We start from the raw sequence: 22,740 nt of genomic DNA on the forward strand, positions 1-22,740 counted from the left end.
GAAAGTTAGCTCATGATTGAAACAATCTCCTGTTTTATTAACACTTTCTAGCCTCCTTCCTTTCTGTATTAGCCTCAGGACCCGTCTTCTCCGTTTGCTTAACTCAATGCAATATCTTAGTTAAAACACTTGTTTCCTACACAATGGCTTGAAAATGCTTCGTTGTTTTTGTATAATTGCATCATTCTTGCTGTGTCGTTTTTCCAGCACCAGATGGCAGCAAATCACTTGGTCCTTTTATGTCACTGCCTTCTGAGTATTTCTATTAGTCGAACCATTCTCTTTCTATTTCTAATTCTAACCATTTTCAAATTAAATAGTAAGTGTCCCTGTAGTTGAGCATTGAAATATTACATTTCCAGCTGGGGAGAAGCTACCATTAGCGAGCGTTTTTTATTTTTATTTTTGGTTGCACGGTCTCTCATTTTCCACAAGATGGCGCTGCTTGCACACTAGACGTGGTTGCCTCATTCAAAACCAGCACACAAGTACAAATGCTCTGTATTCAGTCGGGACACACAAACTGCGCAAACATTAATGTATTAATAATTAAATATATTTTCAAAAGTTACTCACGACTGAGAATTAAATGCATATGTACAAATTCATGTTTTTTTCAGTTGCTATCAGACTGAAGCACACCGGAAGTCGTGTGTCCCCCCCCGCCCTTCTCTCCCTTCAACCCCATTTAACTCACGTCACGTGACTCATAGTATGGATGTGTTAATCGAGGATTTCAAACCAGGAGATTAGCTGTTCAAACCACCATCTTCATCTAATTATCCTACCATTAAGAATCAACTAATTAGTGTTATCACTAAATATACCAAAAAGGTTTTTTTTTGTTTTTTTTTAGGTTTGGTTCAATAACGTCTCTGCCTACTGATTCTTTGCAGGAGTCCTGTTAGGAAGGGGGCGGAGTTGCTTGTCATGACGTCACCAAGCCAGCGCCTGGTCACCTGCTCCATTTGTGTCCAATCGGCTTTCCGAGGAGAGCCCATAGAGACCCCCGCAAAGTGAAGACGTTAGCGAGGATAGCGCGCGGCAGCCACGACATTCTCCAACCCGGCCGTGCATAATAATCTGTATTCATAATTCCATCCATCCATTATTTGAATCCTGAGCCGTCTGCAAGCATGTCTGTAGCGGGCCTCAAGAAGCAATTCCACAAAGCCACTCAGGTAAGCGAGAACGTCTTGCAAGACTGTCATGTGGATGTTTATTTTTTGTCATTATTAGTTATTTAATATTGTATTGGGTGTGGAGGCTCTGCTGGGTTGCTGCAGCAGCTCACCTCAAACCTTTCAGCCTTTGCACCGCATAACAGCTTTCCATCCTACCCTTCAGATGACATTCTGCGTCACGTGACGTGGGCTTGGCGCGAAATAGCAACCGAAGGAATGTATTTTCATGAATTAGCATCATTCTAATGATTATTTAGCTGCACGTGCGCGCACACTCCACGATGTGGGTGTTATGCAATCGTTAAGTGCGACTGAGCGGAAATCCTCTCCTCTCAGTTGCAGCACGCCATGACCTGAGCGCCCTCTAAGCATTTTCAGGCGGACACTTCATTAGGTACACCAAAGTAGCATTGTATTAAAATAAAAACATGACATTGTTGGATAAAGGGGAACTAGGCATAATAACATACAGTAGTAACCATAAAAGGAACGTAAAGAATGAAACCGTTTTTATAACATTCCGTCTAACTTTAGTTCAACTGGGCCTGCTTCTGCCTTGGCCACTAGGGGCAGGATACTACACTCAGCTAGTCTATACGAAGAAGACTATGGAAACTATATTGCTGTATAATTAATCATGTGTAGTCAAGGACAAAGAGTATTGTTATGTTGTCTGACAGCATGTGCTGCTGCACCTTTTGTGCTCATTTACCCAGTGCTTGCTACAGTAATGTAGATGCTACTTTTGTTAGCCTATCTATAGTGTTTTGGTTTGTGTCTTAGCATTGAGCTAGTGGATCGTAAAACAAAGTTAATGTGGTTTGGTTAAATACACAATGTGTATTTTGTTTAAGTTTGACGCTGGCAATAAACAGCTTGAAGCAAGCACACTGGGGGAGTCTATTTTGAAGAATTGATCAGAATCTATCAAACTGCTTCTTGTTATGGAACTCACTGTCAACATCTAGCAAGCATAACTCAACTTAAAATAACTTTAAAAAAAACTTAGGTAAAGGTATGTGAGAAAAAGTGTCAGTCACACTGACAGTCACTTTGAATTCACTGCAAGTGAAACGGTCTCTCATCTGTCCTGACCAAAGGTTATCGAGTATCTCGTATGTGTCTTGACAGTCCGGGTCATCCACGCTATCAGAAAATATCTGTAAAATGGTTGTCAGTTGCGAGCAGTGAGTCAGCGTGCCGGTGACAGCACATCCAAAAAAGGCCTCCGATAGGCTTGTGCAGGTCACCAGTAGGCCGGCTGAGTCATGGATGGCGCCCGCCTTCCCTTCACTCGCCATTGAAATGCATCAGCGCGCTCCTTCGATTCCACATCGTTATACAACCGCTTTCTTGTGACGACATCATGACGTGTCAGACTTTTGGAACTTGGCCATTTGTTGTCTTGAGAATTTCGTAGGCTTTGGGTTACAAGGTTAATTGAATGTATTTGTCTTTTGACAACTATGCAAAATTGTAAGTTTGCTTTGGAATTCAATCAGATCACATTGTTTGTTGTTCCAAGATTTGTCAAAGCTTAGTTTTCTCAATTAACATCTTGTTGGCGCCCTTGTCTGCTTGTGAGTTGTTTATGCAGGAGCGAGACGCTCGAATAGGTGACGTGAAGCAAATAACACTTAAAACAACATCATTAGCAGAAGCATTCAACGACAGGAGCCCTTAAATAGAAGAGAGAGAGAAAAGCTGCTCTTGTCCGAGAGTTTGTTAATCATTAGCTTGTTTTGTCGCACTGGACCAAGATCAAGTTGTTGGAGTGCCATTGTTTTATTGTCGTCTGTTGGCTGCATTTCTCAAGGACTGTGTAAGACAGAGTGTGTGAGGCTATAATTGTACAAAGCATTGTATTTCAGCTTTTTACTTTGCCATATCAAATCGTTATTCAATAATTCTACAGAAATAATTCTACAGAAATGTCTTTTTGGAGGAACGAAGAATTAGAGATTTAAATGTTAGCAGGTGTCCTTAGCAGGTCCCCTCGAAATGTGATTGGTGAACTCTGCCAATAATTCCTAGTTATTTAGGGTGTGCGCAATTCTGCAACGACGTCAACTTGATTGATTTTGCTTCCCCTTTCTAGTTTATTCCTCAATTGAGTTGTACAGTTTATAGGGCAAATCAATGGTGGAGAAAACTAGCTAGCTATCCATCCATAGCTGTCTTGCTAGCTCGCCGGTCAGGCTAGCTAGCCAGCTGTCATCTACCTATAGATTTGTCTAACTAACCCCATTTAGAGAAAAGACCCCCACCAACTCTGCTCCCCTGCCATGACCCAGACATATTCAGACCACACACAGGAGACATAAATGTGATAATCAAAAGATAAAACATCGATCAGATGCATATCGGCGCTAATGGCACATTACTCCATTGCCAGTGAATGTCATTTGACTTCAATCAGCCTTTTAGGTCCTGTTAATCGTGATAATTGATGAATAGCAATGCTTCATTTATGTCAACTAATCCAATGTAAAGGCCCCAAAGAAGCCAGGCTGCTTTGTCCGACTGATGTCTTAAAGTCGTTGCTCATTGATTGCCGTTCAAGTTGTTTGGCACTTCCACTTGCAATCAAACCAATGAAAGTGGCTTACGCCAGGCCGGGAACAGATGGCCGGTCCCAGAAATGCTGCAAGTCACCTTAAAGCTGCGCGTCTGCTAGTCGCTAACTAGCTCGGTAGCTTTGCGTCAAGTCTGTTTGCTTTTTGCGATCACGCCGGTGTCACGACGTCTCTCTCGGAGAGTCAAGGACGCCGCGGCCATTTTACAAAAGAAGCGCGGGAGTGTGAAGGGAGAGAAAACGGCAGTCAAGCTAATGAATTTAACACAAGTAGAAGCTAGAAAAAAAAGTGCGTGTGAAAGGTTTTGCTATGCACCCCAACTTTGCCTCAGAGCAGAGCATTACTCCTAGAACGCCTCACTTCCCTCTGATGTGTTTTGTTTTGTTTTTTTTTTGCATGGAGCTGCAGTTTTTCCTCCTCATCTGATTCTTGTGTGTGTGTGTGCAAGCAGCATACATACAAGCTCATTGTCATCGCTTGTGTGTGTGTGTGCGTGTCCAAAGTTGTTGTGAATGATGGCATTGCTCGCAGCCTTCCGTTCATCCATTAAGAGTGATTGTTTGGCGGGATGTGTGTGTAAGTGCAGGAATAGTAAGACAGGTATGGGGGGGGGGGGCAGATTGCGAGTGGGTGAGTCATGCCGCCTGGATGCTCGCTCGGCGAGGAGCACTGCAGTACAACGGAAAGACCATCCGGCTGGGAGATAGCAGATGGGGGGGGGGGGGGATTGTGGGGAGCGGCGCTGGGGGGTGTTTCCCGAGGGGGGGGATCCAGAGAAGCCAGCGACTTAAATCCTACTGATACTGAAGATTCAAATGATACGTCAGACGTGAAACCGATTAATCGGCTTGCCATTTCTATCGTCCCATATTTGGCCTTTTTCGGATAACTGTCTAAACGTCACGCCAAGAGTGAATGCGAAACGGAAAGGTAATGAATGATAATGAACCCGTGGTGACACGTTCTTGTACGATCTTCATCCAAAGTGCTTTTATTGTGGTCATGTCATGCAAATGATCAATTTAATCATGTCTGCAGTTCTCACATGTCAGAGGAGAAAGCCTCGTCACGCTAATGCTCTCTCTCGCTCACGCCCAGCTTGTTGTCACATGATGACGAGATAGCTTCGGTTCATCTCCGGCACCTCCACCATCTTTTCTTGCTCCTCTTCTGTGATGTCTTCATTTGACCCAAATAGTTTTTGGGGGGACTTTTTTCCTGCAGATGTACACGGCTTGTGATTTAAAGCCTTGTTTACACACAGCGCAACTGTTTCTGCTAAGCGATCAATACTGCAGCATTTCCAGGCGCCGTTCTTCTGAGTACAGTCATGCTGCTCTACTTGAAGGACAAAAAAAAAAAAAACATGAGATGTACTCAATATAAACTTGCCTAACCATTTTGAAAGTGTCCTTCTCAAAACTGGAAATGGTGAATCATTTTCATCGACGAGTCGGTCTTTTCAGGAGGCTTCAAAACAAAATGACGGACTTCCTCTTTGTTTTGAGACGACAGAATTTTGACATGCCTACCAATGTTCTTGTTGCTAAGCAAAACAGTCTTCAGGCGGGGAATATTAAAAAAAAAAAAGATTCACCATTCTTTCAGGCGAGTCTGCTTTTGAAAAACCATTTTAGCCATTTCAAAGCAAAATGGCCGACTTCCTGTGTGTGAGACTTTCTTAACTTTTGCGTCAAAACGATTGAGAAAGCCTCACGTGCAAGGTCATTCCCTGGCGCATTATTTGTTCCGGGGAGGTTAAGAGCAGACGGACGCTGTCTGTCATCCACCTATTTTTAGCCAATCACAACGGGAGTGCCGGTGCGCACGCTTCATCGCTTCATTTTCGAAGCCGAAATGAAATGAGGCGGGGTTTTTTTTTTTTCAGAGTCAAGCTAAGACGCGCCTTTCTCTGTCGTCCTCCCTCTCGTCTCTCAGCATCAGTATGCGGGCCACGGCTGATGTTTTATTCAGTGCGTGGAACATTCCGGGGCATCCATTTCTGCAGAGAGGAGTGAATTGATGCTTGAGGCGCCGAGAGAGAAATTCTTGCCTTCCACTTTGTTTCTATCATTAACAGAAATGGAAAGACGATGCTACTCTATTCAAACACAACTCTTGATCTAACAACATCGAATTATTTTTTTTTTTTTTGTCAATAGAGGACCTCCGAGGGCTTCTGAGGTTTCAGTGCGTCATCAATGACCCCGAGAATGGTCATTAACCCCCTTGAGGTCAACGGCGCCATTGTTACTTAATTAAATAGAAGCGGCTTGACACTTTTTTTCAAGCCTCATTCCGTCATTCACTGAAGGGCACGACTTTATAGGAGCATACGTCACGACGTACGTGCGCTTGACAGCCTCGGAGACCTTGCTGGTGCATATTGGCACGGTTGAACTTCAACAGTCGGTCAAGTAGAGGTCGGGAACTTTAGCTTGCCGTGTAGTTTTCTACTGACTGACTTCCAGCTAGTGGAAGAGTATTTCATAGTTCTGCCTGTCATTATATATTGCTGGCATAGATATACGGTAGATAGTTGGACATGGATACATTGCTTGTGGTGAATCAATAATTTACAAAACCGATTGAGTGAAATTGGATCATGACAGATTTGAGGACATTTTATGTTTTGTCTGTTGCTACGGAAAGGGAAACGGTTGAAGGGGATCGATAGATGGGGAGAAGATGATGCAATCAATGTGAAGCAGTTTGTCGAGCTTCAAATTGTTGATTTGTTGTTCTACGTAGACAGGAGAAAAAAATGCAACTTCATGTTTTTGTGCTTTTTTTGGGGGGGGGGGGGCTTAAAAAGAAGATGATGGCGTTTGTTCTGCCACGTGCCTAACATGACCTCCTCCTCCTCCTCCCCTCCCCGGCAGTCCGCAGACTGGATGATTCCGCCGGGATTATTGTGTCATTAATCCCATGGTGGTGATTTTGCATCGTATTGACAGAGAATCTGCGCGGCCTTCATCTTGGGGGGAAAGAGGCACGCGTCGCCGCGCCCACTTTGTCATGTCATAGACAGAATGCGTCTTGAGTTGAATGGCCCTAAAACACGGCCACTCTGAAGGTAGTCGTCAATCCTCACTCAAGTGAACGAGCCTCTCGGTCATTTGGTGCCAGACTGGCGTCTTTTCCTCATTTTCCGTGTTTGTTTTAACAACGTCGACGTCTCGCGTTAAGATAGCGAACAGCCGACACGCTTTCAATTTTCACTCGAGAGAGGCGTTTCCTATTTGACCTTTTATTAGATCACCAAGCTCCAAGAGGCATCGCTCTTTATTATTTTGCCCAAGCATGGTTGCGCTTCGATCGAACGTCTGCAGTGAAGAACAATTTGTTTTTCTTCCTTTTTTTTTTTTTGGTCTTTATTGATCCGAGTATGAACACACGGCCGATTTATGTCCTCGGGGCGTATTATCGCGTGGCTCTCCGGAAGCTCCCGCAATTCGTCTTGATCAGACGTGATAATGAATCTTCTCGCAAGCCAAACGCCGTGGTCGCTGCTACACTCTGTTAAATGCGGAATGCGCTCAGGGAGTCCACAGGCAGCCTGTTTTTCTTGCTTTATTTTCGTCTTCCCGTTTGGCACAGGCATGGACTTCTTGTGTGCTTTGGATCTTTTGGAACCGTGAAACGGTGGCCGTGCTTTAGTAAAAAGTCCATCATGTGTGAGCTCGCTCATCCCCATCATCATCGTTGAGCACACACTCACTCGTAGGGTGCCAGCTGGTCGCCTCCCCCGCCGACGTAGCGCCACAGGGACGGACGGTGAGCGCGCTCGGCGTTCTCACGGCTGTCGTTACATAAGCGAAGGCTTTGGCGTCACGTGACAAACAAGCACTAGAAGCATGAAGGTCAGTCCATGTGGTCAACGGGATGAAGCGTTTATGTCATCGTGGAAAATAAGTAGTCTTGTTGATTTGAGATTCAAAGCGACCTTCAGTTATAATCACTCTTTTTTGTTTGTTTGTTTTTTTTTGCACCTAAAAAGCGTATCCTGATCAAAATCTTGTGGAATCAGTTGCCACTTAAAACATGACCAAAAATTCATCTGAGAAAGAGTGTGACTCGTTTGACTTGTTTGAAAAAATAGCCAGAGTGTACAGTCGGGATGGATTAGCATCATCCTAAAAACGGACTGCCTGTTGGCGTTGGGCTTCGGGATTTACAAAGGACAAAAAGATTTCCCTTGGTTCTATGAAGCCGTAATCGGCGAACAAATAATGTTTGCTCCCATCTGTGTCATCACTCTGAAGAATCGGCGGTTAGCCGCTATGTTAGCGCTTAGTCGCTAGATCACTAATATGGTCAGGTGTCTGGCAAATGGAGATTTTGCTGGTTGATAAATATCTTGTATGGTCATTCAAAGTCATTGAAATTTTCGGAGGACGACAAATGTCATAATAGTTGTAAATTCATTTGATAATCGATGAATTGTCGATTCATTGCTGAGCCTCTGGTCCACTTGCGTTTGGAGGCCTTCTCTCTCTTGGTAACTCGACTTAATCACTTCTGTGGAACTATTGTCCAATCAGGGCCCTCAAGCGCTTGATTACATTAGAAGGCATTTTAAGATGGGTGCAAAAGGACTCCGTTTTCCTCCTGTCCCCCGGAATAGCCTCGCTAATCACTCCTGTCTTTTTTAATCTGCCTCTTCCACACCGGCTGTGTATTTAAAGGCAGGAAGGCTCCGATTAAAGCTCTGAGCAGGAAGGGGGAGGGGCGCCAGGGGGAGTGCACTCACATTGGTAGCCATGTGAGCCACCCTAATGCTCAAATAGGTGCGGCAAAAAAGCTTTCCGTACGGTCAAAAAAAGAGGCCAAATGTGCATTGGCAAACAAAATAGACTGCTGCCATCCAGTGGCCGAGAGTGGAATTACACCCAAATCAAACAAGAGGGTGTAAAAAACTAAAATAAAAATAAAAAAAAGGTCTGCAAAATTGAGTTGTTGGAATGTGGAAGAAAATTCTAATCATCAGGCAAAATAATAGTTTGACGTTTTTCTCTTCCTAATCAGTGGGTCACGTGTCCTTCGGCCACTGCCACTTGTCTTCTTTTGGAGCGAGTGAGCGGTAAATAGCGTTGGCTGATGATTCTGGGTGGAGAGAGCCAGTGAGGTCGCCAACCCCGCCCGCCTGCTTGCTTGCTTGCTTGTTTGCAGCGCATCCTCGCTACATTTGGAGCATTTAATCCCGTCTGATTGGTTGGCATGGGTGCCAGGTGCAGAAAAGATGGGAGGCCTGGAGCTTTTCCCTCGTCGCGGAACTTTGGGAGGATAAAGTTGATGATGCCAACCTAAGCAGTTTAGTGAGCAAAAATTCTAAACAGACGTGCAAGGTCAAAACTTACATCGAGACAACTTTAAATTTTCACATTAGCAAAACATTGCCCAACTGAAAATTATATCAAAGTTTGTTGCCTTGAAATTTTAAGTTCACATCACTTTTTTTAACCATACAATTTTTTGAAAATGTTTTTTAAAAATTAATTGTTCAATTGCTTAATTGTTTACACATTCACTTTGTGTTTTTGAAAAGGCCTCTCTTATTTAAATATTATTTTACATGTTTTTCACACTTTCCTCATAAATAATTCAGACTTTTTTTTAAACACTATTAAAAACCCAAGCCACCGCTGAGTTTCGATCGCAATTCCTGATCGATTACAAACACGAAGACGGCATCATTTGCCTTTTGTGTCCTGCTCCACAATTATGATCCGTCTCAACATCTCCTTTTCTCCCTTATCAAACCAGCGTGCGTTAAATATGTACACTCTTTATGCAAATGCAATATTCAGCATCTGGAGTGCTAATTGGCAAAGCACGTATTTCCCTCAAGTCCTCCATTCGCATCAAGAGAAGACGTCGCTATTATCGTGTGTACCTTGACCAGCCCGGCGCGGGGAAGATAACCGTCTCCACGGCAACCTAGGCGGATAGGAGAAGTCGTAGTGATGTGCAAATGGCTGTAGACTCCAGTGCATGTGTGTGTGTGTGTGTTTTGCTGAAATGACTCATAGAGCACACAATTCCTCAGGAAGTCTTCCGCTGCGTAAACTGCTGTCACAGGCTTAACATCATAACCTGCCGCCATACATTCATCCACTCTTCGCTGTCACAAATCACCTTTTTTTTTTTTAATCATACACCCCCGAGACACTTTATGAAATTAACAATGCTCATTTCCTTTAAGGGACTTCTAGAATGTTATTACATTTTTGTGGTCAGCAGTATACTGAAGAATGGTGTTAAAGTTTGAAATGATATTTTTTAAATGTATTAAAATTATGTTTTTAATCAATTTAAATGTATTAATTAAATATGAATACATTAAATATGAATTAAATGTATATATAATTTAAATGATGTAAAATGCTGCTTTTTCTCCCTTCAGTCGCTCATGGCAACGTTACCTGAATTCATTTTGTCACCATCCGTCTCATTCAATCCTCTGCTGGCAGTGTGTCCTCATTGTGTCAGATGGTCGCTGCCAGGGGACTAGCCAAGATCCAGCTTCAGTTTCCATGGCATCCATATGAATGATTGTTTGACAGCGAGACCTTATAGCTTACAGAGCATTGTTGCCTAAACACATGGAAGAAAAAAAAAAATCAGATTAAAGTAATAATAGATGGCAAATTAAATCGGGTTGTGTGTTTCTTTTGCAGAAAGTGAGTGAGAAAGTGGGCGGAGCTGAGGGAACGAAGCTCGATGAGGACTTTATGGAAATGGAAAAGGCGAGACAAAACTCCATCAAGCAATACATCAATATTTGCATCAAGTGGGATTTTTTTTTTTTTTTATTGTGATTGTGATTTCTTACATATACAGAAGGTGGACGCTACCACCCGGGCAGTCATGGACATCATGACCAAGACGACGGAGTACCTGCAGCCTAACCCAGGTGATAAGGCCCAGATGCGTTTATTTAATCATCACTCATTCAAGATCATTTTTGAAGGACCTCAAATTTCATGCACTAAAATGAATGTGTGTGTTGTTGTTTTTTTGGGGGAACTGGTCAGCCACCAGAGCCAAGATGAGCATGATGAACTCCATGTCTCGCATGCGTGGTCAGGAGAAGGGACCCGGGTACACTCAGACAGAAGCCATCTTGGGAGAGTCCATGCAGCGCTTCGGTCGGGAGCTCGGAGAAGAGTCTAATTTTGGTGAGTGGCTGACGCCATTTTTTTTTTTTTTTTTTACACACAAAATAATGACAAGTTCCCGCCATCCTCCAGGCCTGGCTCTGATCGACGCCGGTGAGTGCATGCGTGAGCTCGCCGAGGTTAAAGACGCCCTGGACATGGAAGTCAAGCAGAACTTCATCGACCCGCTGCAGAATCTTCACGAGAAAGACCTCAGGGAGATCCAGGTGAGTTTCTCAAAAACTCGTGCGAAAGCCACGAGCGACTCGGCTGATCGGTTCTTGTGGTGTCTCGCAGCATCACCTGAAGAAGATGCAGGGCCGGCGTCTGGACTTCGACTACAAGAAGAAGCGGCAGGGCAAAGTGACGGAAGACGAGCTCAAGCAAGCGCTGGAGAAGTTTGACGAATCCAAGGACATCGCCGAGCTCAGCATGTTCAACCTGCTCGAGAGCGACGTAAGCGTGAACCCGGCAGCGCAAAATCGAACGTTGGTTTTGGCGTCAAAATCACCCAACATTTGGAGTCACCAATCGTTGAAAAACTTTTTTTTTTTGCTTCGACAGATCGAGCAGGTGAGTCAGCTGTCTGCGCTCGTCCACGCTCAGGTGGAGTATCACACCCGGGCGGCCGAGATCCTCACGCAGCTCTCCGGTAAAATCGACGAACGGTCAGTGCGTCTAAATTTGAATAAAACTTGTCTTTTGGCAGAATTGTTCAATTTTTTTGTCAAATGTTTTAAAAGCCAGTTTTTGTTGTGGGTTGTGCAGGATAAAAGATTGTTCTCACAAGCCCCGCAAAGAATACGTCCACAAGCCTCGCACCACTCTGGACTTCTCCTCCGTCAGCGAGAACCACAACGGAGGCATCCACGGCGCTCGTTCTCCGGGTGAGTGCGCAACCAAAACTTTGCAAAAACATGGCTCAGAATAGATACCACAAAAACTATTTGTGTGGAATCAGTTGACTATTCGCCCCCAAGGAGCTTCTTTCTCAGTGTTTTACTTACCCACCAAATAAATCCTTTTTTTATTTTTTTTTTTTTTATCCCCGCCTTCCTTTTTTTTGTTGACTCATCCAGGAGCGAGGTCACCAGGTGAGCCTTCCTAGGTCCACTTGCCGCTTCACTTGACCTCCACTTCTACTGACTTTCTGTCTTTTGCTTCCCTTTTTCTCCTCCGCTTGCCGTTTGCAGCCAGGTCTCCAGGTGAGACAAAGCAGAAGGTTCCGCGTCATCTCCTCCATCCTTGCTTCAACTTTTTATGTTCCGAAAGCGCCTTTGCTCTTTTTTGCTCATTGACGTTCCTTCTTTCCGCTCATCCCTCCCTCCCTCCATCCATCCATCCACGATTGCTTCTGCTGTTATCAATTTTTTTGGAGCTCTCACTTGTCTTCTTCTTTCCCTTTCACAGCAAGATCTCCAGGTGAGCACGAGCGCCTCGCTGGACTCCTTCCGTTAATGTTTTCGTTTGAACACAGTGGAGGTTCCTCTTCGGCGCAGCCTCGTCTACGCTGATTTTTCTTTGCATGTCTTGTCTAACCCCCTTTGTTTCTTCCTTCTTTCTTTTTTGGTTTAGTTATTCAAAGTTTGACATTCAGGGAATCACAAAGGGAGCCCCTACTGTGAAAATCACAATAAAGCCTTTAATTATTTATTTTTTTTTACTTTCTCCTTTATAGAAAATATTTCTGAAAGATTTTTATAAATATTTTTTTTTTAATCATTTCAAAAAACCCTTTGAAACATTTTGTTTAATGTTCTCCTTTTTATAAAAGATTTTTATAAATTAGAATTATATACAATAAATTAAACAATTCAAAAAATAAAATATTTTTATAAATATTTAAAAAATCATAAACTATATCATTGAAAATATCATCAAGGTTGCCATTAAAAAAGATTTTTTGATTTTCTTTTATTTATTTGTTAAGCATGCTCCAGGTTAGCTCAGCTTAGTAGGGGCTCCGTCTTTGATGACCAAAATGTCAAAGTGCACCTTTCCTGAACCACCATGTGTCGAATTGGAATTGTGAAAACGTTCCGACTAATATTTTCAATCTTTGTCTTTATCTTTGGTTTCGTGTCGCATCCTGTTGCCTCTCTTCACGCCGTCAGCTCGGTCCCCAGGTGAGCCCTGCTGAGGATTTTCAAACAGTTTGATCAAATGAATAATCTCAATTTTCAGGGGTTGTTAAACAACCCAATTTTCAAGTCGTTTCGTACAAAATAACCCCAATGTTGTGTTGGTCATTTATTTATTTATTTATTTATTTATTTTGCCAGCCCCCATGGACCAGCCGTGCTGCCGCGCCCTCTACGACTTCGACCCAGAAAACGAGGGCGAGCTAGGCTTCAAGGAGGGCGACATCATCACCTTGACCAACAAGATCGACGACAACTGGTACGAGGGGATGCTGCACGGCAACTCGGGCTTCTTCCCCATCAACTACGTGGACATCCTGGTGCCCCTGCCGCACTAGAGCGCCACCTGCTGCTCGTCGCTCTAACGCAGTCACGGCCACGTAAGAAATCAACAAATGAAAACATCTCTTCCCCAAAACGACCCGATTGAACCCAGCCTGCTGCAAACTGCTTAATGCAACAATAAAGCACCGGGCGGCCTGCGGCATAGTTTCAACTCTGCATCCGTGTGGTAGTCACCCCCCCCCCCCCCTCACCCTCCACTCCATCATCCCACTTTATGTCCGTTGCTGTACTTTGTGAACGTCCGCCCCAGTAGATAGAATTTTCTCTAAATAAAAAAAACAACATTGTGTGCATTATATTTGTTAGCGATCAAAAGAAGGTGTTTGGCACCTATTCGACATCCTCCATTGCTTTAAAAGAAAAAAAAAATTGGGTTAGCAATCCCTTTGTTTGTGGTTTTATGTTTGTACTTCTTTTTGATTTGGGACTGCAGTGTCTCAGCATGTTGTGTAAAATGGGGTTCAGATACCAAAATGAGAGAACAAAAACAAATTTACAATCTCTTTCATTTTTTGCATGTGGGGCGGAACAGTATCTATGTATGTGAAATTCCACGTCCGAGCCAGTGATAAGTGATCACTTGATTTTCCGAAAGATGCAAGTTATGCCGTAACATGTGGTTGCTCCGTATGAAATGAAAAAAGTTTTTTGTAAATCGGTAAGGATACTAATTTAACTCGCGCCCCCCCCAAAAAAAAAGAAATTACATATAATAATGTTTATTAAATAGCTATTTTTTCTCGATTAAAGTGACGAAACCTTAGGAATATAAAATTTTTGACGTAACCTAATGTTCTATTTTTAAATCAGTAATGCTTCAGTCAATTTTGGCCGATGGCCAATTTGTCCTGATTTTATTCTTGCCTTTTTCGTGGGGGCAATTCCAAATCATATCCGTGACTGTGACATTCCACGTCCGAGCCAGTGATTCGTGATGGTGTGACTTTACGAAAAGTTGTGACGTAACGTAAGAAAATCCGATTTGTGACATGCCATATTCAAGCTTTGTGACGTGATGACGTGATTTTCTTACAAACAAAAGCTGTGATTATAATGTTTGTTTATTTGTGTTTATTTATCAAACATAAGTTTTGACGTAACGTACGACAACTGCAATACAAAATATCAGTTTATTTTTTTAGCGCTACGATATATTTTCCATCATATTCTTAGAAAAATCGGAATCACATTACAGTACATCCAGATATCAATGTTTTGGTTTTTTTTTTGTTTCGCTGGGTTGACAATTGTGAGCTAGTAACCTTTTGGTATCCATTCATGTCATCTTCGTAGCTCGTGTAATAGACGTAAGAGGTAGATTAAGCATTCCTCATTAAGGACTTAATGCCTTGAAAAACCTTTGTGATGTGGTTGGCATGGTTACCATAATAACACGCACTGAATGGTTCAATAAGTTGTCCAAAAAAACACTACAGTCAAATGGTTAAAAAAAAAAAATCGCATTGTGTCATATTTTTACTCGCACTGCAGACTTTAGAGTCGGCCTACTATTTCTAAACTCTTGTGATTTGGGGGGGGGGGGGGGGGATTGTTGTGCTAAAAAAAAAAACACCATTATTTTATAAGCATATCAAGTGTTGCAAATGTATAGTTGTTTTCATTTCCGAATTTCTTGGCCATCTATCATTTTCAAAATTATGCTTACCAGAAGCTGAGCAGCATTGTGTTTGGTTACAGAGTCGACGTGTGGCTAGTACTGACAAATCGGAATACATGTACCCCTATTTAAAACGATGTTAGGATTCAACACGCCGATATATATAAGCGTGTCATTAATTACTCTTGATGTTTAGTGGATAGCGATTGGACAAAGGTGGTCTTAAAAAAAAAAAAAAAAGGACTTACCTTGACGTCCAATTAAAAAAAAAATGCCGCTAAAGCGTGGCAGCGGTACAGACAATTCTCTGCATTCTGATTGGTCTACTCTTTTTCCGGGGGGAGGGGTATCATACAAAAGTATATTGCTTTTTCTTTTTAATAAGGGTTAAATTCCCTCTTTTTCTCTTTGACTTAAAAAAAATGTATTTTTGCCCTCAATGAGGACTGTACAGCTGTGCGCGTGTTTAATTTGTGTACGTGTGTGTGCGCGTGCGCATGTGTGTGTCGTCGCTCACCCACAGTCACGTAATCTTATTTTTGTAACCATGACAAAGTATTGACATAATGACATAGATGTAAATATATACTATATAATCCGTAATATAAAACTGGAACAAAGAGATAGTCTGTGTGCTGCACATCATCATGACTTTTTTTTTCTCGGTTTCATTCTTGCACTTTGGATTTGAAGACTGTATGCTTGATGTAAAGACAATGTGATAAATCAATGTCCTTTATTCCAATAAACAGAGAAATGTACTAGTTTGGGGTACTGACCTGGGTGGGTGGTTGTGGACAGATGTCCATGAGGCCAATTGCTAAATTCAGCAAAATTCCAGCTAAATTACTTTTTTTATTTATTTTGTACCGAATCTTAATTATTATTAGCACAGGCCATAACAAAAAAAAACATGTCCCGTTGTGTGAGTCACGACACAAGAGAAATAAATTGGAGTGGAGCTGGAGCGCCCTCTAGAGACAACACAGACATTGATTTGGATTTCTTTCCGCGCATCATTTACTCATCATTCTATCCACCCAACCACCATACATGTGTCTATTCCACGTATTATAGTCCAAATAAGCAAATATATATAAATAATAAATAAACTGGAGACACACATTCAAAGTGTTTGCGTGTGTGCGTGCGCGTTGGGAGGGCAATGGAGTTCAAAAGCATTCCTAGGAGCTTCTCTCCTGGTGGGTGGCCAAAGCCAATTTACAAACCCTAACCCTAATTTGAAACCCTACTTCCAAACCCTAACCGTAGTTTGTAACCCTAGCCCTTTTCAAAGTAGGTGTAACACACGTCCAATATTTTTTTTACTGTAATCCAACCTGGTTAAGTTGCTAAACTCTAAGCGGGGAAAGGAAACGTGAGGGTTGACACGCACGCACACACACTCATGAAGCAGCTGCCGGTTGCCAGCGTGTGTGTCATTACATGTTTTGCTTTGCTTCATTCAGCGTTGATACATACTTGCTCTATTCAGCAGGAAAGCCCGGCTCTCAACACCCGACACAGGCCGCTAATACCCTCACACGCACACACTGATTGCAGATGACAAACGAGCCAGTAAGGCAGGTCCGGCAGCTATGTGGCAGCCTGTGTTTGTGTGTGTGTGTGTGTGTGTGTGTGTGTGTGTGTGTGTGTGTGTGTGTGTGTGTGTGTTTGTCTGTGTGTGTGTGTGCGTGTGTTTGTCTGTGTGTGTGTGTGTGTGTGTGTGTGTGTGTGTGTGTGTGTGAGTGTGTGAGTGAGTGAGTGAGTGAGTGAGTGAGTGAGTGAGTGAGTGAGTGCGTGCGTGCGTGCGTGCGTGCGTGCGTGCGTGCGTGCGTGCGTGCGTGCGTGCGTGCGTGCGTGCGTGCGTGCGTCCGCCTGTATAAACGTGCCTTTTTATGCTAGTGAATATGCATGTTGACATCTCGATAGTGTTGGCTCGTGAGTGAACGATTCGTTCAATAGACTGAATCTTTTCAATGAACGAGTGAACGAATCACTTCTCTTTGGGTAATTTTTATTTTATAACACAGTAGTTTTTATATAATATATCATATATCGACTGCAATTTTACATTAGATTGCTGGTTTGAAATGTACTTTTATTATTATTATTATTATTATTATTATTATTATTATTATTATTATTATTATTTTAATAAACATTTATGTTAAAAATTGTCTGGTGTTTTATTCCTTGTTTTTATTTTTTGGGGGCATGAAAACGAAAATCTGACATTTGGTTAACTGCTTTATGTGTTTTATGTTGTGTAATATGTGTTGGTGTTCCCCAAAATAAAGAGCAAGTAGTCAAATACACATTCTTGGCTCGTACACAAAAATGCAAAAAGTTATTAGGTACACCTGAAAATGGCGGTGTACCTAATGGAGTGTCCGTGTGACGTCACAGATTAACCAGCCAATCAGAAAGTGGGGGTGAGGGCGGGTGTGGCACTTTTCACTTTAATTTAAACTTTGATCATGATTTTTCCCTAATGAAGTGGCCTGTGATTAGGTACACTCAAAATGGCGGCGTACCTAATGGAGTGTCCGTGTGACGTCACAGATCAACCAGCCAATCAGAAAGTGGGGGTGAGGGCGGGTGTGGCACTTTTTACTTTCACTTAAACTTTTTCCCTAATGAAGTGATTAGGTACACCTGTGTCCATGTGACGTCACAGATCAACCAGCCAATCAGAAAGTGGGGGGTTGTTTGGGTGTGGCACTTTTCGCTTTCATTTAAACTTTGACCATGATTTTTCCCTAATGAAGTGGCCTGTGATTAGGTACACCTGAAAATGGCGGTGTACCTAATGGCGTGTCCGTGTGACGTCACAGATCAACCAGCCAATCAGAAAGTGGGGGTGAGGGCGGGTGTGGCACTTTTTACTTTCACTTAAACTTTTTCTCTAATGAAGTGATTAGGTACACCTGTGTCCGTGTGACGTCACAGATCAAACAGCCAATCAGAAAGTGGGGGGTTGTTCGGGTGTGGCACTTTTCACTTTCACTTAAGCTTTGACCATGATTTTTCCCTAATGAAGTGGCCTGTGATTAGGTACACCTGAAAATGGCGGCGTACCTAATGGAGTGTCCGTGTGACGTCACAGATTAACCAGCCAATCAGAAAGTGGGGGTGAGGGCGGGTGTGGCACTTTTAATTTTCATTTAAACTTTGACCATGATTTTTCCCTAATGAAGTGGCCTGTTATTAGGTACACCTGAAAATGGCGGCGTACCTAATGGAGTGTCCATGTGACGTCACAGATCAAACAGCCAATCAGAAAGTGGGGGTGAGGGCGGGTGTGGCACTTTTCACTTAAACTTTTTCTCTAATGAAGTGATTAGGTACACCTGTGTCCGTGTGACGTCACAGATCAAACAGCCAATTAGAAAGTGGGGGGTTGTTCGGGTGTGGCACTTTTCACTTTCACTTAAACTTTTTCCCTAATGAAGTGATTAGGTACACCTGTGTCCGTGTGACGTCACAGATCAACCAGCCAATCAGAAAGTGGGGGGTTGTTCGGGTGTGGCACTTTTCACTTTCACTTAAGCTTTGACCATGATTTTTCCCTAATGAAGTGGCCTGTGATTAAGTACACCTGAAAATGGCGGTGTACCTAATGGAGTGTCCGAGTGACGTCACAGATCAACCAGCCAATCAGAAAGTGGGGGTGAGGGCGGGTGTGGTACTTTCATTTAAACTTTGACCGTGATTTTTCCCTAATGAAGTGGCCTGTTATTATGTCAGTGCTTCTCTATTATTTTCTGTGATGCCCCCCCTAAGGGAGAAGAAAACATTTCATGCCCCCCCATGTTATTAACATTAAAGAAAAACAAAAAATCAACTTCCAATAAAGAATTACTTTATTAATAACATTGTTTTTTAGTCTGTAACAGAACAGATTCAAAGTGCATCACTTTGCCTGAAATTCAAAAAAATTATAATTATTCATACTATGAACATTCTTGACCAACTGCCATTTTATGCTGAAAAAATACAATAAGATAATAATAAACATACATAATATTAAATTAAATAACAGCAATAAATAATATTAAATCCAAAGTAATCAGCAATATTAACTCAGGAGCACAATACATAAAACATTTTAACCTACAAAACAAAAAATGAATAAAACAATTTGTGCAATTTTTTTCATCAAAATGAGGCAACATGATGAAGACCATATCAGTTAAATATTTTCCCATGGTGTCCCACTGCACTTTTTATTGCCTGCTCTGTGCTGTGTGCATATGTTGAACGATTCGTTTGAGCAAATCTTTTGAGAGAACTGATTCTAAAGATTCAGTTCACTTAAAAGATCTGTAATGCACACCACTACATATCGACATGGTTGAATTTCCCAGTCAGAATTTGTCCAAATGCGACCCATGGATTTCCATTTCAAAACAAAATGGCTGACTTCCTGTTCAATCAGGGGGGTCCTTATATGAGAAAAATGTCCTCCCAATTTTATTTAAATCATTTTTCCCCCATGCCTCTTTTGTATTAATAAAGTAGCACACAATAAACAATAAAACAGACAAAAACAATGAGGATTTTTTTTTCTGAAATAGCACTTTGTTTCCTCCAAAGCAACTCTCCACATATTTTCTACAAATCTACAAACAATTTGCTTTGAGCGTAAACATCGAGAGGAATTTACGGACCTCTTATATTTCTTGTTAAGATCTCCCACCTGAGTAGCTTTGCAAGATCCACGCAGGCTGGTGGAACCTGTCTTCTTGTGGATCCTTTCACCTGCATTAATCCCGGAGACGGGCGCACCCAGCGTGAGGCCCATTGTGCAGGCCCTGCCTCTCCACGCATGACGGCGTCTCTAAGCTCCAAGTTTAGGAGCGTAGCGGCGCGGCCCAAGTCCCGTAACGGCAAACGTGCACACTCAATGGTCCTCGGTCACAAGTCAATTAACGTCTTGTCTCAGTGGCTGACGGACGCTGCCGTTAAAAAAAAAAGTCCACACGGACACTCGGGTGGGCTGAAGTTGGTCGTTATTTATGATGGATTGATCATGAAGCAGACTTATAAAATGTTGAAAATTGGTCATAATAGATAGAAAAAGTCAGAACCACTTAACAAAGCGACACAAGCCATTTAAAGCGTTTTATTAAACAGAAGAGTACAGATGGAAAATTGTTTCATATGATACGCTCGCCTGTCGGAGTGGCTGACTGACTGCTGGCACGCACAAGACGCAGCTTGCCTTTGGCTTTTTGACCTAAGTACACATAATCCGCCCGTGTCAGTGATTGAGGAGGTACAAATCCCTTTGGTAAAAGACACACAGGTGGCACCGCAAAGGAAACGCATACCGATCTGCACCTTCGTTGCCATCCCGCCGCTCGGCTGGCCGTCGACCAAGCCGGCCTGAATAGGAGCAGCCGCGGGGAACCATCGCTCAAAAATGTAAGATTGAATGGATGGATGGATGGATGGATGGATGGATGGATGGATGGATGGATGGATGGATGGATGGATGGATGGATGGATGGATGGATGGATGGATGGATGGGCATTCATTTCCTTCAGTACTTCTACAGGAAATCAAAATCTCCTCACATAACCGAAGAGCCCGAACATCTAGTCGTCACAATGCGTATCGAGCTGAGCCGAGGTCCTTTCCGCAAGTGCTCTCGAGGAGTGTGACAGCTGAGAAAACACAAGTGGCGGGCGAATCTGGGCGGAAGCCGCCTGAGTGCCTGCGTCTTCCTGCTCGCCAGTTGGAGGGAGGATTTAGACGGCGCTGAAAGCTTGTCAGGAGCCAGGGAGCACAAAAGCCGCCACAAAAAGCGACGGTTAGATCGAAAGCAGCACTTAGCGTCAGTTCGCAAGAGCTGAGGGGTGAAGGGTTGCTTTTTAGCAGTCAAACTTTTGGGCTAACTTTAATTAAGTTGAAAATATTTGTTGTGTTGCATTTTCAAGTGTAAGGTGTTGGCTGACACAATTGCAATCAGGCGTGAAAGTCACCACGATGAGCTTCGGGTAAGTCCTACAAAAGGCCCCGTGAGTCATTCGAAGAAAAACCTGAACTGCAACACCACAGGGAGAATGCGATTGTCGACCTGATAAAACTTTTGAGAAGCATCGACATTAGAAAATGAATGTCAAAGTACAGAACAGCACGAAAAAGAACACATTGGTGACTTTCACTGTATCATCATTGTATTCCATTTTTTCGGTTAGGGAATCCTAAAATGAATTCAGGGTAGACTGTGTGTGTTCTTCAGTTATGTAAACCGGCCTGGGATGGGAACAAGTCAACCGTCGGACTTTGCATCTGCAACAAGACCTTGCAGCTGCTAAAGCAAACACACACACACACACACACACACTTGCACGTGCGCTTCAGATTAAAGTGCAACATTTGCTAGCAAACCCACAAGTCATAAATTCACTCATATTAACTATATATCATGATATATACATAAAAACACACACACGTATATAAATATGCTCTGCTGTCAGTCAAGCATGACGCCACCTGCGAGTGCGTCTGTCCACTGTCACACTGTCCAAATGCAAGTGTCGACATTCAAATGTCTCATTTGTTTGCCTTTGTTTGCTCGGAGAGCATTTCTCGTCTGGCCAAAGTCAAAAAAGCAGCACGGCACACAAAACGGCCCAACCCCACCATGAAGCCGCCATTTGCGTCTCGTGACGGACAGCTGGGGGCCAATGACCCACCTCCATCCAGCCCTGGTTCTCTGCTTGGCTGAAAGCAAGAGCTCTCCATGAAGAAGAGCTCATCACGTTGACAAATGCTCACAAAGATCATTGTGAAGTGGAGCCGAAGGCTGGCCCAGGCTTGTTCGCAATCATCCCTTGGCGCAATGATGTGGTCTTTGCAGCATGCACGGCCAACCAATATTTTCATGATTAGCATTTGACATTAATTTTACATGCATTATAAATAAATAAAAAATACTGTTCTAATAACAACTTCAGGCATTACCTATAGTATGATTCAATAAGAGTAACAATTATCACACTCAAAACAATGAATCTAAAAAAAAAAATCAAAATAGTTTTGTTATTTTATTTGAATATAAGGGAGAAAATATATAGTTTTCAAGTTTTCATTTCACAATAAACAATATGTATAATTATTGTCGTATTTTTTCCATGTTTTATTTTTAATTTTTAATCCAATTTAGTGCATGCTAAATTAATCAAGAAAACTTTTGTTTTATATTTACTTTACTGCAATTTGCATGAAAAATTATTCTTGAAAAAAAATCTAAGTACATTGCACAATAAAATCATTTTTTTATTCCGAACTGAAAAGACCCATCCAAATAGTTTACACTTAACAAAGCGCGATGCCTAACAAAGCACACCTGTCATACCTATCATCTGACAATAGCAGAAAGACACGCTGCTCATGACCTCTCACAGATGTCAATTCATATTTTAATTCGACAGCACAGAGCAGATAAAGAGGCTGATGGACAAATATCTACTGCACACATTGTACGCTGGCCAGATGCTGATGCATGAGCAAACTATGGCAAATATGAGCATGAGCGAGCTGGGAAACGAGTCAGCCTCAATTGTTCGCTGCCACCCAGCGTAAGAAGCCGTCTTAGGGCCCAGGGTGAGGCCGCACGGCAGAAAAAAAAAAAAAAAAAAAACGCCTGTCAAACGCCTGTCAACCGCTAAAGTAAGCACACAATCAAATGCGTATTATCGTAG

General features: G+C 42.6%; 1 protein-coding gene and 1 long non-coding RNA gene across 5 annotated transcripts; one reads left to right on the plus strand and one right to left on the minus strand.

Moving 5' to 3' along the window:
• Positions 1-746: 746 nt before the first annotated feature.
• On the plus strand, positions 747-14,946 carry sh3gl2a (SH3 domain containing GRB2 like 2a, endophilin A1). 4 transcript variants are annotated; one of them, XM_085911202.1, is made up of 12 exons: positions 751-1,181; positions 10,441-10,509; positions 10,604-10,676; positions 10,798-10,941; positions 11,014-11,147; positions 11,218-11,376; positions 11,485-11,588; positions 11,689-11,807; positions 12,000-12,014; positions 12,114-12,125; positions 13,035-13,046; positions 13,203-14,946. In XM_085911202.1, exons 1-12 carry the CDS (start codon positions 1,137-1,139, stop codon positions 13,397-13,399), a joined length of 1,083 nt encoding a protein of 360 aa, XP_085767328.1. In that variant the 5' UTR covers positions 751-1,136; the 3' UTR covers positions 13,400-14,946. The 4 variants fall into 4 exon arrangements, with proteins under 4 accessions (XP_085767326.1, XP_085767328.1, XP_085767329.1 ...); XM_085911200.1 differs by lacking the exons at positions 13,035-13,046; positions 13,203-14,946 and having other exon boundaries at positions 747-1,181; positions 12,114-12,361; XM_085911203.1 differs by lacking the exons at positions 12,000-12,014; positions 12,114-12,125 and having other exon boundaries at positions 752-1,181.
• On the minus strand, positions 4,670-15,594 carry LOC147057260 (uncharacterized). The gene is made up of 3 exons (XR_015065995.1): positions 15,273-15,594; positions 10,186-10,357; positions 4,670-4,978 (listed from the first exon to the last, which is right to left on the minus strand). It is a non-coding gene; the product is annotated as an uncharacterized LOC147057260 (long non-coding RNA).
• Between the last annotated feature and the right edge of the window lie 7,146 nt (positions 15,595-22,740).

This window comes from Syngnathus leptorhynchus, chromosome 5 (assembly GCF_054491065.1).
Source record: "Syngnathus leptorhynchus isolate UIUO chromosome 5, UIUO_Slep, whole genome shotgun sequence".
Classification (NCBI taxonomy): Eukaryota; Metazoa; Chordata; class Actinopteri; order Syngnathiformes; family Syngnathidae; genus Syngnathus; species Syngnathus leptorhynchus.

What these genes read in the sequence shown, in the direction of transcription:
- sh3gl2a (XM_085911200.1), top strand. Translation starts at nt 1,137, where the DNA reads ATGTCTGTAGCGGGCCTCAAGAAGCAATTCCACAAAGCCACTCAG. An exon ending in CGGAGAAGAGTCTAATTTTG is followed by an intron (nt 10,942 to 11,013) that starts GTGAGTGGCTGA and finishes GCCATCCTCCAG; the next exon opens with GCCTGGCTCTGATCGACGCC. An exon ending in TCAACCTGCTCGAGAGCGAC is followed by an intron (nt 11,377 to 11,484) that starts GTAAGCGTGAAC and finishes TTGCTTCGACAG; the next exon opens with ATCGAGCAGGTGAGTCAGCT.